This window comes from Lates calcarifer, linkage group LG14 (genome assembly GCF_001640805.2).
Source record: "Lates calcarifer isolate ASB-BC8 linkage group LG14, TLL_Latcal_v3, whole genome shotgun sequence".
Classification (NCBI taxonomy): Eukaryota; Metazoa; Chordata; class Actinopteri; family Centropomidae; genus Lates; species Lates calcarifer.
Window position 1 is genome coordinate 365,855 of NC_066846.1, and position 17,769 is coordinate 383,623.

General features: G+C 40.0%; 2 protein-coding genes across 3 annotated transcripts; one reads left to right on the plus strand and one right to left on the minus strand.

Moving 5' to 3' along the window:
- The first annotated feature begins 228 nt into the window (after nt 1–228).
- On the plus strand, nt 229–14,166 carry LOC108895236 (arrestin red cell). 2 transcript variants are annotated; one of them, XM_018693918.2, is made up of 14 exons: nt 229–360; nt 5,446–5,476; nt 5,564–5,624; nt 6,058–6,102; nt 6,208–6,404; nt 7,417–7,544; nt 7,728–7,863; nt 7,940–8,024; nt 9,271–9,343; nt 10,110–10,247; nt 10,364–10,447; nt 11,697–11,773; nt 12,050–12,095; nt 12,823–14,166. In XM_018693918.2, exons 1-14 carry the CDS (start codon nt 338–340, stop codon nt 12,920–12,922), a joined length of 1,224 nt encoding a protein of 407 aa, XP_018549434.1. In that variant the 5' UTR covers nt 229–337; the 3' UTR covers nt 12,923–14,166. The 2 variants fall into 2 exon arrangements, with proteins under 2 accessions (XP_018549434.1, XP_050931518.1); XM_051075561.1 differs by lacking the exon at nt 12,823–14,166 and adding an exon at nt 12,476–12,777.
- LOC108895237 (mediator of RNA polymerase II transcription subunit 11) lies at nt 14,112–17,763 on the minus strand. Its single transcript, XM_018693919.2, has 3 exons — nt 17,518–17,763; nt 16,396–16,526; nt 14,112–14,873 (listed from the first exon to the last, which is right to left on the minus strand). Exons 1-3 carry the CDS (start codon nt 17,585–17,587, stop codon nt 14,694–14,696), a joined length of 381 nt encoding a protein of 126 aa, XP_018549435.1. The 5' UTR covers nt 17,588–17,763; the 3' UTR covers nt 14,112–14,693.
- Between the last annotated feature and the right edge of the window lie 6 nt (nt 17,764–17,769).

The window sequence follows — 17,769 nt, forward strand, 5'->3', positions numbered from 1 at the left end:
TCTACATAAATACAGTTTTTGAGCTATTTCTTCTTCAGTTCTATCTTATGCTATTTTATACTCCACTACATTTCAGAGTCCTAATACTGCTACTAACTGAAAGTAGTATTTGTATTAATAGTAACTGCAGTAACAATAGCTATAGTTTAACATTGTTTTTCGCAGTTGTTTGGTGACTGCGGTGACAGTATAATGTAGGCGTGTTTTTTGTGTTTGAAGCGGAAATAGGCGTAATGATGGCAAGCAGCTGTCAGCAGCGGATACACAGGACCAGCACAGACTACAGAGCAGCATACTTCATATGCATACTTAATACTCTCCGCACAAGAGTTCAGAGATGGGAGACAAAGCGGGGACCAGGTAAGAGAATCAGCTGATTCATGTGTATGCTGCTGTCAGCGGATAGACAGAGAGGACGAACGTTCCCGTTCACTTTAAAAACCGTTAAAAGCTACTTAAACTTGTTCGTCGCCGAGGAAACTCCTGCAGTAGACCTTTAGAGGAATTAGAGGACAAACTAACACAAATTAAATTTAGAATAAAATTTAACCTCTTTGACACGAGTCTGTCACTGTCCGCAGTGTCTTAAGATAAATGTTGATGATACTAATGTTGAACTGGGTGGACACCAAAACACACAGTCTAGAGTCTTGCCATGTATGCAGCTGTATAAACACCATAAAATGTAAGCAACATCTGGAGAGAACTCTGAGGCAACTTCCTCATGAGAAAATGGGGCGTACTGGGGTGCTCACTTTCTGCCTCCCAGTTACAAATCCAGTTACCCTGCATCAGCCACAACAGAAAAGAAGTAACACTGAAAACCCAGGCAGATGTTTAATAGCAATAACTCTTCTTTTAAAGAGTTCCTCAAATTCTTTCATACTCTTGTGGTGTATTAGATGGTGATGATGTGAAGATGATGAAGAGAAGATCTCCGCTCACACTGTCTTGCTTGTATATAGAAGTTTATTACAAAGAAGTCCAGCATCAAAACAAGCACTGCAGTAGCCTGTGAGAGGATCCGAGCCAATATGGATCTCTCTACCTAACAGCTCTAAACACCAGTATATATATGTTAGCTGTCTTCATGATCTATAGGAAGCATCTGGACCTTACTCAATGATGTTACATTTCCAAAAGAGGAGGGAGAGAAGGCACTTATCTCTAACACCTACAGATTTACGTTCACAAATTTACATTTACAGCTATTAACCTAATGAACCCAAAGACTAGAAAAACATACATAGAATTTCAGACATTCTTAACAGAGTGAAAACATATGTAGAACTTCAGACACTACACACTGCTGCTGGAAAATACTCTGTCCAGTAGATTCTGGTCCTTTTTAACTGGACATCCCATTGGCTGCTTTGTAACCCAGGTTTGCTTGATAGAATAGGCTTTCTTTTTCAGCAGAAAAGTTGTTCATTCTCTGAAATGTGCCAAACATTCTTGTGTTGATAGAGTTTGGTCTTTAATGTAAACTTTACTGGTTTGGTTAATGTGTCTCTCTGTATACGACCACCAGGGGTCACCAAAGGCCCACCATTCATCTTAATACTTAGAATGGTAGTCAAGTGCCTATATGAACAGTGACAGGGGTTTTGCTTGGCTCCAGTCCTCATTAAGCTTCAGCAGTCTATATTGTAAAAAGTTAAAAGTGATTTATTTCCAAAGTTACTGTCTTCATAAAATAAAAAAAGAGGCATTACTTTTTCCCTGAACAGTGAACTAAACAGACCCATGAAACACAAAGAGGACATTTTAGTCAGTCAGTCATTCTGGTGGTCCAGCAACAGGCACTGTAAAGATGGCAGCAGGGTGCACAGGTTAGGGTTAGGCTGGGTATTGTTTTTTAGTATCCTCTGGGCTCTGTGCAGGCACTTCACCCCACCAATATCACTGATGCTTGGTAGACGGGTCGTGATGATGTTTGTTTTTGTTTGTTTATTGGAACATATAGAAGAATAGGTTCCTTGACAGTAAGTCTTACACAGCTTTTACATTCACTGATTATGTTGGCATGAGGGAATTACTAACAATACAGACATAAAACAGGTTATACATAAATTTCACATTCACCCTCTAACACCTCTTTCAAGGTCCACAGTATGTTCACTTCACTCTGTAGAATATATACAGAAGACCGTCTTTCTCAGTGTACATCCAGACTTGCAAACTCACAGTTATGTTTTCTATACAATTCACAGCTTTGAGTGTTTGGGTCCATTGATCTGAGGTAGGTATATAAGGCTTAAGCCAGTTTATAGTAATCATTTTATGGGCTAACACAAGAACTGTCATCAAGCCATTCTCCTCCCACTTCATGAAACCTCTGCCCCGTTTGGTCTGTAAAAAGTCACAGGTAGATTTCATTTTGTTACCCTTGATAAAGACCTAAGTAAAGTGAATTTATTTCTACTTTTTCACAGACCTTTGTGTAATTTACCCATTCATCTTGTGACTTTTATTTCTGCCTTTGCCTTAGGAAAGGGGAGACTAGAAATTAGTTACAAAGTCTTGTTCTATGTGCTCCCATCTTGTATCCATACCTAACCTTATCCATGAGACCAGTATTCTTAATTATTATGCCCAGCAGTAACGTCTGAAATGAGGCAGGGCTAAGCCATCCTTCTCTGTGATACTTTGAGCCTCACTCTGGGCTTTTTATTTTTGCCATATAAATCTGGAGACAAGTCTGTCTGAAAGCAGCTAAAGAGAAAAAGCAGCTGTGACAGTACATTAACTTAGATAGTCTTTACCCTGCTGCACAAAAATAAAGGAAGCATCTCCTATCTTTCCAAAATTCTTTTTGACCTGACAAATCACTACAAGGCCCAGCCAGAGAATTTCAATGGGCGATTAGGCTCTTAGGGAGTTAGCAGATTGTGGATCAAATCAGGAGCCAGACCATTCAAGGACTTTATGGACAGTGTTTGACAAGGCACCCAGACTAGATTAGAGATTATTAATGCAGCTAGTGCTGGGGCAACATGGGGTAATTATAATTACTTCTGATTTAGTGTCACTCATTCATTTCATCTGGACATATAACTGGGTGTCATAGTTCCCCACATCATGTCCACAAATGTTCTTGGCTTGGGCAGGTTTCATAGGTGTGAACAGTAGGTCAGAGTCTGCATGGCTGTTGGAGCATTTCCAAATCTTTCAAATCTCTGACACTGGTAATTAGGTTTTCACTTCATTTTATTTGTGGCCAGATCAGCAGCAGCAATTAATACTGTGAAACTGCAGAGGAGAATCCAAGAGTGTGAACAACATGTCAAAGACATAGACTTAGACAGACTTTATTGATCCCTTTAGGATGACTCCCTCAGGGAAATGAAGTAGCAGTAAGTCGTAGTAACATGATGGTTGAGGGTAGCAGGGATATATCTTGGGTCAACAGGAGGGGCTTCACATGCCCTGTGTAAAGGCAGTAAAGGACATTCTGTGGATAATCAGGATGAACCTTTTGTTCTTTTCCCCTGTTTTCTTTCCTCAGGATGTAAAATGCAGCACATTCCTGCACAGGGACATGCTGATGTCCCTAAAACTGCAGCTGTGTGCATAAACTTGAAGCTGACTTTGTCTGAATAGTCTCAACAACAGCTCTGTTTGTGAGCCAGTACATTTACAATGATCATTTACTACAAGAATGTACTCAATTTTTTCCCTCTGCTTTGGTTTTTTGCCTGAATAATGATAGTGGTTCTCCCTAAAGACTAAATCATACAGTTTGTAATTTATGGATTATTTATGGTCCTGTATTTTACACTTTTCTGGTATTTTATTTGAAGTTTTGACATCCATAAGGAGATATACTTGTGGCTTTTAGTACCAAAAATCAATATAGTTTTGCATTTCTCCCTGGAGCTCTAGCAAGAGCAGAGCATTTTGTGTCTGCCTCTGACCCTCTTTTCTAAATTGGCTGACCATGCAAACCATAGGTAACTAATTGTAGGCAACTGTAACTTGGCAAAACTCCCTGGTAAATGCAGATGCATGGAATATTAGTGAAGGATGCACTTTCCAGGTTATATTTTATATCTGTGGTTTTTATTTCACAATATGAAATATTTTGTTGTTGTTGTTCAGTAACTTTGGACATATTCTGGTCATATAAAACAGATTCATTTACATTTATTTCTGAAGATATTCAGAATTAAGTGCATGAAATTCAGGGGTGCCAATCATCTTAACCAGAACTGTGGGTAGCACCAGAACAGCACAGCAGGATGGGTCCAGGTTCAAACCCGAAGCTCAGGGCTTTCTGTGTGGAGCCCTGTGCCTCCTTCTCTCCAGGTTCTCTGGCTCCTCCCACAGCCCAGAGACATGCAGATTAACTGGTGTGTGAATGGTTGTCTGTCTCTATATGTCATATACAGTATATATACTACACATATACTCCATTAAATGTTGTGGCTGATTTGCCACACACACCTTACTGTTGTTAATCCTGCTTTGGTTTGTTACACATGCAGAGACTGTTGAGAGAAAGTTGAGTGTTTAGGACATACAACAGTGTTGTAAACACTCTGATCAACCAGACCAGTGTTAAGCATTTTTTCAAATGATTAATCAGATATCAAAATTGTTGCAGATTGATATTTTGTTGATCCATTAATTGACTAATTGTCACAGCTCTACAGGCAACGATGGTCAAGTATTTGTCCGTCAGATCTTCAGCATTGGGGAACTATTGGTAATTTTTAGCACATGTATCGTTGTATGTATGGACCAGTGTGCATTTTGTTTTAGGTCCCGTAAGATAGAGGTTTAGGAGAATCCTGGTCCTACACCATTAGTGTGATTTCAGCTGAGAACCTTACATTTAAAAATGATCTCTCTCTCTCTCTACAGATTTGAATCACATCATTCAGTTCAATTCAAAGATTTGAATTCACTGAGGATGTAGTTTATTCACTTCTGTTCAGTTGCACTTTAGTATATATGCATCACCATTCATACTGCCATGTTGTGCTGCACTGATTCAGTCCATTGCTGGTACAAGTTCAGTACAGACCTGGGCCTGTACAACCACTGTTTGCATAGCTGTTAATCTGACAGCACTCCACTGTCAGATTAACAGGTCAACAACCATCATGTTTGTTTCTGTGGCTTCCATGGTTACCATAACATACCATACATCACAACAAAAAAGACAACAGTGCTCTTGGTCACCAGTGATGAACTCCACTGCTACAGGCTACTGATTCAGTGACAATGGTGCATCATAATACTCGATTGACAGAAAATTAATTGACAGCTGTTTTGATGACTAATCAATCAGAAGACATAATTATTAGGTAAAATGTGCATGGCTGTGTCATGTTCCGTCTGACACTAGAGGCAAAGCAAGTGCATGAATAGCACACAATATTTTCTTATGTGAACATACACAGTTCACTTACACACACTCTGCCTTCCCCCTTTCTACAGAGTCTTTAAGAAGTCCAGCCCCAACTGCAAGGTGAGGAGTCTTCTTTCTCGAGTATCTCTATACTTTCAGTTGCCTTTGTACATTATCTTCACCACTATCAAATTTTTGTTTCCACAGCTCACAGTTTATCTAGGGAAGCGGGACTTTGTTGATCATTTAGACCATGTAGATCCAGTAGGTGAGTGTTGCATATATGCATGCGCGCGCACACACACACACACACACACACACACACACACACACACACTGACTCCTAAATTCACATTATAAACTGTGACATTTCAGTTCAACAGGTGCAGGCTGGCTGGGTCAAAATTTGGACTAAAGGCTGTATTTCTTGACTGCATTTGAGGGAAGAAATAACAGCCCTTTATTGAGATACAAGTATGAAACACATTGTAGTTAAAAAGCTTTTTCCCCAGAGTGTTGGAGTCATTTCATCCCAAATAAATTAATGCTGGATTTGCATATAATCTGGATCATTTGCATCATATGTAGACTGACGTATACAGTACACACACAACTGCACACAATGTTTTTATCTGCATTTATTCAACACCATTGCTCAGGTGCCATATGTTCAACTGTAAGTGTATATGTGTGTTGTATAGATGGAGTGGTCCTTGTTGACCCAGGGTATCTGAAAGATCGAAAAGGTAAGAAACTTACAGACAGACACAAAGTAACTGGCTGACTGAACAATTTACTCACCAAAAGGCCAACTGACCATACATTTAATCAATGTGTTCGTCTATCCTCAGTGTTTGTGACTCTGACGTGTGCATTTTGTTACGGTCGGGAGGACCTGGATGTCTTGGGCCTTTCCTTCAGAAAGGATCTGTATGTCCACACCATCCAGGCTTTCCCTCCCCAGCTGGTGGAGAAAAAGCCTCTGAGCTGCCTGCAGGAGAAGCTGATGAAGAAGCTGGGTCAGCATGCCTACCCCTTCAGTTTCACTGTAAGCCCACCAAACATGAACACAACCTCAGCGTCACCCTGACTGTACTATAAACCAGCATAAGAACCACACATGCTGGATCAGATTGGGATCTGGGGAGTTTGGAGGCCAGGTCAACACCTTGGGCTCTTTTTCACATTCCTTGAGACATTTCTGAGCTGTTTTTATGGTGTGGTGGGAGGACTGTCCTGCTGGGGGAGGTCCCTGACATTGAGGGTGTGTGCTAGCTGTGGGACAGTATTTAAGTGGGTGGTACATGTCAAAGTAACATCCAGATGAATGAGGGCCCAAGGTCTCTCAGCAGATCATACTGTATCAAGATGATCAGTGTTATTCACTTCACCTTTCAGTGGTCATAATGTTATGGCTGATCGATGTATCTGTAAGGCTTGTAGAACTCCAAGCTGTAATTTCTCCCTTCTAACAAATAATGAATTCAGGGTCTGACCACTCTAATAATGACAGAATTTAGTTTTTGATTTTTAATAAGTTTAATAAACATGTTTTTGTTTTGTCTTTGTAGGTTATAGAGTGTAGAATGATGGGCAGAAATGTCTGTTTTTTTCATTTAGAATTAAATCATCAACATAATAAAGTGTGCAAAAATGAAGGGGTCTGAACACTTTCTGAAGCCACCTTCTTTTATTCAGTTTACGTTCCGTAAGTGTACTCTGATTTCATTTTCTGTTCAGTGAGGGGGAGACAAGAAGGTGTTTGTATTATTTAGATTCATAACTAATAATATTACTGAACAATGCACATTCTTACTGTTTCCTGATTAGCTTTCTGTAAAGTGAAGTCAAGTGGATAGGAGTGGGTTACCTAGTTCACAAAAGTGATGCAAAATAGAGATATGTGCAGTCATTAGTTTGGCATAATGGTGAATAATATTTGTTAATATACCTGCTCTTATCCATTTCCCATTCTGTGAAGTGCTAAAAATCCTTTGTCCTCTTGCCTATGAGAGGTACACACACTAACGTGATTTCACTTAATGGTTTGGATGTGTCAGATCCCCCAGAACTTGCCCTGCTCAGTGACCCTCCAGCTGACCCAAGAGGACTTTGGGAAGGCATGTGGCGTGGACTATGAACTTCGAGTGTTCTGTGCAAAGACTGTGGAGGAAAAGATCCACCAAAGGTCCAAGAGATTCACACACCTGAGACTCAAAACACTGATTGTCTCCCATACACACCTGGAGAGATATAGACTATGCTTCATGAAATAATAGAGACTGAAGAGTTTGGCCTGTTACATGACATTGCATGAAATGTGCTACCTCTTTAAATGTACATGTATATCATCCTGCTGTGGTGTGTGCAGGAACTCAGTGCATCTGGTGATCCGGAAGGTTCAGTACGCACCAGAGAAGCCGGGTCCACAGCCGATGGTGGAGACCAGTCGCAGCTTCCTGATGTCTGATAGATCTCTGTACTTAGAGGCCTCACTGAATAAGGAGGTAACATACTCACACACTATGTTGTGTCATTTGATTAGAGCGATATGCACACTGCTAAGTCTCTGTGTTTCTCTAGCTGTACTACCATGGTGAGCCCATCAGTGTTAATGTCCACGTCACCAACAACTCCAACAAGACTGTCAAGAAAGTGAAGATTTCTGGTAACTCCATGTGTCTGTACACACTTACACTTGTTTAAATTATTATTGCTTTCAATCAATAATGGAGGGAACCTTTCACCTCTTGACTATTGGAATACCTAGATCATCTACCCATCAGCTTGTCCACAAACTGATGGGGTCGACAAAGAGCACACAGCAGAACAAATTTTCTGTCTTTGTGCAGATTTTGAACAAGCAGTGAGTCTTTGCCATGCACATGCATACATGTAAAAAACTGTAAAAACCACCCCCTTTGGTACATGGTTACTATATAAGTAACCTCAAACAAGGCTTGGGCAGGATGGGTGTCTGTGCATCCTCCACTTCAGTGCCAGGATGCAGAGTTAAAAGTAGAGACTTCATCTGAGCCAGCTCAGAACATAAGTGCTCCACTTGAGAGGAGAGCTTACCTATCAGATTTTGCACTCTTCCTGGAGGGGGCAGCTGCAGCAGTCTCAACCTGACACAGGCGGGTATGTTGGCCTCAGGTGCTCAAGACCAAGACAAGAGGGGCACAGATCATGGCCATCTTCCAGCTGAAGGGGAGTTATACAGGTGCTACAGTAGTGAGGAGTCATCATAGTGACAGTGTCTGAGGAGTATTCCCCCAGCAATGCAGTCAATAAGTCTTTTGGGAACTGGAGGCACAAAGCAGAAAACAGTAATATTATACGACCTGCTCAGAGCAGGAAGCCAAAACCATCACCTTCACCAACAGGAGTGGCAGCAAAAACACAGCCCTTGCCAACAAATCTTTGTGAACATGCTACAGGTTGGGAGACTAATCAAGCTCCAACCTAGAAGACAACGTCACAGCCTCCCGAGGGCGAGTGTTCCACAATGCCAACTGATGTGGTTATGAAGCAACCAACGATAGACTCAGTTCAACAACTTTGAAAAATTAGCTAAAGCTAAAGCTACCGCAGTAGTGAACCTTAGAAGCAAGAAGACGAAAAAGTACAGATTCTCTGATGACACTGAATGATATAACTTCTCTCGGGTCATCTGGGGTCACGAGTTACGTTGTTGGTATAAAATTCTATGCATGCGTGACAGGGAAGATCCAGTGCTTAAAGAATCACGTCTGGTGAGGACTGGTCAGGAGGGATGAAACAGAACACTGGTTGTTTGGAGTTTGGATTGTTATTGCTACTGTAATCTTCTGTAATATCTTCCCAAGGTACATTTAGGAAGACAGAAAAAGAACAAAAGAACCACTAAACTAATTCTCCTCTCCTCCCATCAGTTCGTCAGTATGCTGATATCTGTTTGTTTTCCACGGCTCAGTACAAGTGTCCAGTAGCCCAGGTTGAAGCAGAGTGAGTATCTCCCTCTCTGTCCTCATTCCTTCTCTTGTACTCTATACTGGTTTTATCCTTTTTATCCGTGCTGAATTAAATTGTCTATTCCCCTAGAAAAATCTAGATTGGGCAACGTTATTGGTACAGGTTGGTAATGTTTTAGTTGTGGACCCAGAAAGCAGACACAGGCACCAGATGTTGATGAGTTGATGAGGGGTTTTATTGGAAGCTTGTAAGAGGAAAGAGAGAAGGACACTGGAGGCAGAGTGGAGGCCAGGTGATCATCACTGTGCCACGCCTCCAACACACACACACACACACACACACACACACGGGGGAGGAGACACAAGGGAGGGCTGGAGAGAGAGAGACACAGAGACACCAGGGAATTTAGGAGTCACTGGGAGCCGTGACAAACATATAGGTATACTTAACAATAATGTTGATAATGTTGCACATTAATTAGGTGAATATTGGCACTCAATTTTAGGTCCTGCTTAGGTCCTCTACTTAGAATCTCTATGAACAATCTTAATATGTAGATGACACTAATATGCACACGCAGACACAACTAACATCGATTCAAAAGCTGCCAACATATTTTAATTGCCTGAAGTATCAACATTTGTGTGGTGTGGAATGAATTTTGATGCTCAATGAAACAAAAACGATACAGAAGCACTAAGAAACTGTTACTGGAGCAGTATGTAGAAACAGAAAAAAAACCAGTGGCTCACTCTCTTGTTCTCTCCCATTGTTTCTTTTCCCTTCATGCCGTTCTCAGTGACCTGGTTTCTCCTAGCTCCACCTTCTGCCAGGTCTACACTCTGACCCCAGTGCTGGCTAACAACAGGGAAAAGAGAGGCCTGGCCTTGGATGGAAAGCTAAAGCATGAAGACACCAACCTGGCCTCCAGCACCATGTACACACACATACACAAACTCATTTGACAGAAAGGTTGGGATATACTGTACATATTGACCAACAAGTGTGTTCCTCTCACACCTGTGTTGTATGTGTTCTTTGTGTGTGTTACAGAGTAAAAGAGGGGACCAACAAGGAGATGATGGGGATTGTGGTTTCTTACAGAGTTAAAGTCAAACTGGTGGTGTCTCGTGGAGGGTATGTGAACACATTTGAGCTTTCACAGCAGTGTTTTCTGGACATTAAGAGATGATTTGATGAGTTTTAATCAAATTACCCAGAAGTCTCGAAGATCTTGACGTTCTCAGAAACATAGTGGCCGACAGAAATATGCATACACATTTTTTGTCTGGTCTATAAACTGTGCAGGCAATGTTCTGTTTTACATATCTCACTCTTGTTGAAACTGAGTTTACTTGTATGATCCTGATTTAGACCACGGTTAGATATGCCTATGATCACTTCTTTGCAAATTGATGAGATCAGCAGAGTGAAATTTCACTTTGTATGTGTGTTTAATTCAGTGGTATGCTTTTAAATTACATATGAACTAATCATCCCAAATATTGCACTTTATGTAAGATTGTCTTTAGTCCTCCATTAATGTGAAATAGCTACTAACTTCACAGACTTCTCCGTTTTTCTGGTTTATCCTTACTTCTGATATTTCCATCAGCATGTGTTTCCAGGTATTGCAGAGTACATCTGCATATTTGTCCTAGAGAGTAAATCAGATCAGCTTCAGATTTGGTCAATGCAGTCTTTAGACCTTCATGCTGCTAAACTGCAAAGCTTTTGAGGTTTTGTTCAGTTATGCAGTTTGTTGGTGACAGCATGGTGAATTTTGATGTGTCACCATGAAATAGGAAGTTATTGTAACTCACATATACAGTGTTCAGTCTGCCCCAAACTTCATGGTTTTATCAACCATATTCCAGTCTTCAGGATACCAGCCTGAAGACAGGCAATTTAGAGTCACCAATTAACCTAAGCTGCTTTGGACTGTGGGAGGAAGCCAGAGTACCCAGAGAGAACCCACGCAGGCACAGGGAGAACATGCTAACTCCACACAGAAGAGCCGGGCTCAAACCTTGAACTTTCTTGCTGTGAGGCGACAGTGCTAACCACTGCACCGCTGTGCCACCCAGGCAGAAATCAATACTAATACATGTAAGGTGAAGAAATAATATCTAATACTAATACAGATTCAACACAACTTCCTTGAGGCACTTCATGTTTCACATATTTAACCTCTGAATAACTTCCATTACTGTACATTAGCCTTCTATCATCCAAATGACATTCTGTCCCCAATAATGCAGACTCAGAAAAACCATAACATTAACAAACAACAAAAATGAAAATGTGTAAAAGGATGTTTAGAGATCCTGTATTGCTATCGTTTGTATTTGCATGTGTGTTTGTCTATCTGTGTCTGTGTGTGTAGAGATGTAGCAGTGGAACTTCCTTTTGTCCTGATGCATCCCAAACCTACAGACCAGCCCTACTCCAAACCCCTGTCAGGTAGGACTCATACATACAGTTGTGTTAACTTACCCGAACCTAAAACCAAGTCTTCATCCTTAAATATAATGTTTTATGTGATGGAGACTTGCTTTTTGTCCCCAAAAGTAAGTTGAATCCCCCCAGTGTAACTGTGTAAACAGATTTATGAGTAAAAGTAAATATAATATATATAATATAAACACACATGTACAGTATACACCACATAACATTCAACAGTGGAACTGTTTACAGTGTAGTTTAATTACTTGATGTTGATGTGTCTTGTCTCCCTAGATGCTGAAGCTCCTGTAGATGCAAACCTCATAGAGTTTTGCATGAAGTAAGTGTGTGTGTATGTACGTGTGTGCATGTATGTGTTTGTGTGTCTCAGCACTAAATGTTTTTTTTCACCATTCTTTTTACTCACGGGTTACGGAAGTGTCTGAAACAATGAAGCTTTATAACCATTATTAATAATTGTATCTCCAAAAGATTCATTACTAATAGCCTAATCACAGCCACCATAACAGATCATGTGCTGCTGCCATAAACTAAGTTATTATCATTATCTTTATCAGTGTCAGAGTGAACAAAATGTAAAATTTATCAAGAATTGCCTTTAAAAATGAAATGTATATCCTAGACACTGATGTTGAACCAGTTAGCATGTATAAGTGGCACGATTTAACATTCAAAAAAATATTTTTTTCCTTCTTTCAGCTTTGTAGGTGTTTTACAAGGAGAAACCTGCTTGTCAGACCAAAGTGTGTTTGAATGTATGTGAATGTACACATACCTTTTGTTTAAAATGTCACTCCTTTTAAAGTTTTAAAGAGCTTGAATTTGTTGTCAAGCCATATGACAAGAGAGAGTCTGTCATATTAAATTCCATCTAGTGTTCAAGAGTGATGATATCTATGTTTTATACAGAATAGGCATGTTTTGCTCTTTATGTTTGTTTTTGTTATTTTTTGTATGTAAGGTAGTTGGTAGTTTGGTAATAAAATAATCCGTTGTAATGTGTTGTCTTTCATCAAGATATGCTTTGAAATTCTTTCTCTTTTCAGTACTTCCCCTCAGGTTGAAGACTTTGTGTTTGAAGACTTTGCCCGTCTGTGGTTAACAGGGACGAAAGATCACAAGAGTGAGGATGACCCCTTCTGTTAGCTCATCCTACTTAGCCAGCAGGGTTACTTGAAGGTTACAGGACACCTCAACCCCAGAGGCCAAGGAAAAGAAGAAAAAAACAAGTGATATGAGGACCAAATAGCCAGACTCCTGCAGACAGCCCTCTGCAGAATTCTTCCCCCCTGCTTTAATTGTACCATTTATTGTGTCTGGGCCACTAGAAGTACATGTTGTTAAAGTAGCAATCCACCAAACCAAGTTTTCTGTCTTACTGCAAATCATACTGGTTGCATGTGTATAAACAGAGATGGACAGTGCATCAGGCAACTGTACTGTAAATTTAGCATGTGTCTAGCTAAATGCAGTACAGTCCGAGGTCAGCTGTTTTCTTCGGGTATCTGTAAAACTGATAACAAAAATGTTTTTGTTTTTAGTTATTTTTGCTAATGCTTTTCCTAAACAGGTGACAAAATCTTATTCTATAAATAGATTTTTAATGTCTGTTGAAGTGATAGTAGGTGTTTGAATCTTGCTTTGGCCTTCAAGTATAACATCAGCTTGTCTTTAGTGCACATATACAAAATACACTACTATTCATGAAGGAATGTTTTATGGTTTAACATTGTAAACAAAGGTGGGAAGAAAAACAAATATTCACTTATTTTAAACACTTTCATTCGAGGTGCAAAGTGAAATCTGTTTCTCCTGGATACGAACCCAAGTGTAAATAACCAAATACAAAGTACAGGATACTGTCCCAATTTAGTCTTTCTGACCATATCTTGATTGCAGTTTGTTCTCACTGGAACATGAAAAATTAAGCATAGACTTCCAATGGCATCTTGCAGGCTAAATTCACTCACATTTTGAGGCATGGTGTTAAGATTTAATTGTGGGAAGTGGTCCAGCTAGGGTGTTTGTTTGGTTCAACACTTTTGTGGTCAGCAGTCTAGATTAGAGCATGACTGATTACTAATATAAGTCAACCAGCTGAACAATCAACCATAAATCCACTGGACAGTATCTTTTTATCTTGGTCCCCACACATCTAATTTGAGCTGTCAGTCAAAACTCTGTTATTCATCTGTCATTTAATCAATGAGGATGCATGATTTTTGATTATGAATGTCTGATTTTTTCCCCATTGTTACATGAAAAAATGTGAGCTATGTAAATGTAAGCTGCTACATCAATTATCATTTAAAAACTTTTCAAGAATACAGCACACTTCATGTTCAGTACTTTTTTTATTTTTATGAAAATAAACTTTTCCTCCTGTCAAATGGAAGGTGGTTTGGTCTTGAACTGATGTCAAATACGACAGTTATAGATCTAAGACCATGCAGGACAATTTTCAATAAGTTTTAAGAGTTAATGAAGACGATGTGATATATGCAAGTGTTTTGAAGACACAAAACTTGTTTACTTATGTTTCTCCCTCCACAATGCAGGTGTAAGATCACAGCTCCAAAGAGTATCTGTTGAACTGTGAGGGTCTCCATGAAAAAAACTGACAAGTGCTGTGCTATGCATAAGAATAATGAAAAATGAAGAAAAATACACCACTAAACAACAAAATATACCCAGACATGCAACTTACACACACTGCTTAGAAAATCAGGGATCTTATAATATAACATTTTTTCTTTGAGTTCTCCTTTGTATGTCTTATGAAGCTGTAACAAATCATAATAATAAAAAAGGATAATTAAAGGATTTAATGCTGGCAGTAGAAGCGTTGAATGAGGGCTGATACAGTCACATCAGGCATCAGAAATGTTGCCCAGTGAGTCAGCTGTCCTCTCTGCCCTCATGTCTGCTGCTGCTGCTGCTGCTGCTGCTGCTGCTGCTGCTGCTGCTCCAGCATAACTTCACAGGTCCGTCCCAGTTCTCCCAGTTTGACCTTGGCATACTCTGCTCTGTTCAGTGCCATCTGACAGTCCTTCCTGGCTGAATAAGTGGAGCCTTCATGAGGTTGACCAGTAGCTACCTGGAGAAAAAGGAGATTTACCCTTACTCTGCAGCTCACAAGATGACACACATTGATTGATCACATATTCACATATACTTATTGTGGTATTCATTAATATTTAACTGGTTGTATTTGTGAAGCCTATCTATGTGATATGATGTGTTTCAAAAATACTGAGCAATACATCTTAATTAACAAAAAAACAACAAAAAAACAAAGTCACTGCTCAGTGGAAAGACTCCCCTCCAAACGTGCACCTCTCCAGGGTCCACAGCTATGCAGTACCTACACCGTAGCCTTGACATTGATTCAATGCAGAAGTATAAGTCAAGCTGTATAAATAAATATCCTGTGTGGTGTGTGGAACGGCAGACATGTGTATCATCTCCTGTGTCCACTACACAGTCCTAGAAAACGCACCAAACATGCTCTGTATTAACTGGAGACAAGACCATGAAATGCATGTAAATTAAATGATGATCGGCTTACTTCCTGTTGCCAGCAGGTGGCACTACGACTATGACTTAAACAGTGGTATGTAGACGCCCTCAGGCTGGGACTTTTATCAAACGTGTATTTGGGTGCAGATTGGACATGGAAATGTGAGTTACAAAAACTTTGTATTACATGGGGACACAGAAATTTGCCTCACTGCCACAAACACACCCTTCAACAAAAATTCAAAGGCTTTTAATTCAACATCATCAATATTTATAATATATTTATAAAGTGTCCAGGAGGAGTTCAAGTATGAAAAAAAAAAAAATAAATACATGAACATTATGAATTCAAATCAGGTTGGCGAACTTCCTGTTGGGTTTAGGCTATGGCCCCGAGACTTTTTTGTAAGCCTTGGGATGTTAAATACAGAATTTCGTACATCTAAGTAAAATGTATGGTGGGGATTACTTGGTTGAAATATTTGTAGCGGGCACTATCAAGCCATTTTGCCACACCCATGCACAAGACCCATGCAGCATGTAAATTTTCACCATGTCACCACTGTAGGCCCTCAAACAGGCCCTAATAATTTTAATACAGTGGGAGGAAAGGGATCAGGTTCCCCTCATCCAGGGGAACTCTCTGATATTAAAAAAATCCAATTGAATTAAATGTTATTTATATAGCGTCACAACAACAGTCATCTCAAGGCACTTTTCATATAGAGCAGGTCTAGACCATACTCTTTAAAATAGGTATTAACAGAGAGAGACCCAACAAATCCCACCATGAGCAGCACTAGGAGACAGTGGCAAGGAACTATTGGTATTACATTGCTACCATATTATTATTATTATTATCATTACTATTATTATTATTATTATTGTTGTTGTTGTTATTATTATTATTCTATTGCGGCACTATTACCACAGTAATGCTCAAACACTTAACTACTTGTATATATGACACATATACACATATTCTTGTCAAGGTGAAACAGCCTCTGAAATGCTCGTATGCTCTGTTATTGTAGCAGGGGTTACAATGTACAAATAAAAAAAGGAAAAATAAAAAAGAATACTATTCCTGTGTGTTTGACCTGTGTTAGGTAACGGATCTGGGAGCTCAGTTCATTCTCCACTCGGTTGACGGAGCTCTGGAACTGGACCAACTGTCTGTCTAGGAAGCTGGCATTATGTTTGTCTTTGGAGAGTTCAAGAACTATATTTCCTGCAAGAATAAGCATACAACATATCAGTAAATGTGATTTTAAATTCATAATGTAGCCAACACTAAAATTATGTAGATTCAAGTTTCAGTAATACATATTTTGCCATTTGGGTGAGCAGAATAGGCTGAAAACACTACATGTGCCATTATCCTCAGCTGCCTGATCATGTGGTTGTGTTTCTAGACAAACCAAAGAACTATAAAGGATCCATCAGCTCCTGGAAGTCAGCGCACCTCTGTGTCTCCATCTCTTTAACCACAACAGCCCTGCACAGATTCAAGGAACTCTCTGCCAGGTGTAGCAGAGTAATTATAACTGAGTGTCCTGCTGGGATGGTGTTCTTTTCTTTGAAAGATTAATTCTTTCCTCTGTCAACATATAACAGGTAGGACTTACTAAAAAGCTCTAATTTTGTTTCATCTGTCCAGAGGAAATTCTCACAGAATCGTGGTGGCTTTTCAATACGCCCACTTTCATTCAGAAAGCAGTGCCTGGTGTGACCAGACAATGTTGTACATTGATCTTGGAGAAGTTTAGAGAAGTTTAGAAGTTTTTCTTGGTTTTTTTTTCTACCATTCAAACTGTCCCTCTGTTCAGTCTGGGCTCAGTGTTCCTCCTGCAACCATGTCCAGGGAGGGTGGCTACAGTCCTGGTAAATAATAATAGCAGCTGTAGTCACAGGAACATCAGACTGCTCTGACATGGTCTTGTAGACTTCACCTTGACCGCGCTTGGCACTTTTCTTCTCAAGCAACTCTCTTCTTTTCTTTCTTTTGCTCAAACTAACTTTCTCCAATAATTAGGACACCAAGACACTAAAAATCAATGATTGACATGAGGGTTTAGAAATTCTGCTCACTGGTAGCCATACTGTTTGGCCCTGTCTGGGAGCCACTGTATGCAATTAATTACAGCAGTGTAAGTATAAAATCAGACAACATTATACATGGATAAAGTTTTGTTGTTTATATGATAATAATCTGTCCTCACCGGCACACTGCAGGATCATCGCTATCTCCTTCTCCACCTCCTCCAGAGCTCTGAGCCGCTCATTAGCCATCCTCAGGCATTAAACAGCTACTGCCAGCAGCTCTCTAATAACACGTTGTACTGTGCAGCAACACACAGTCTGGTCCAGACAACTCGGCTCGGTGTAAGCGGGGGGTAAATATAAACCTGCTTGGCTCAATTCACCTTTACTCGAAGCATGGAAGCTGAAATTGCTGCATCTGAACAAAGAGC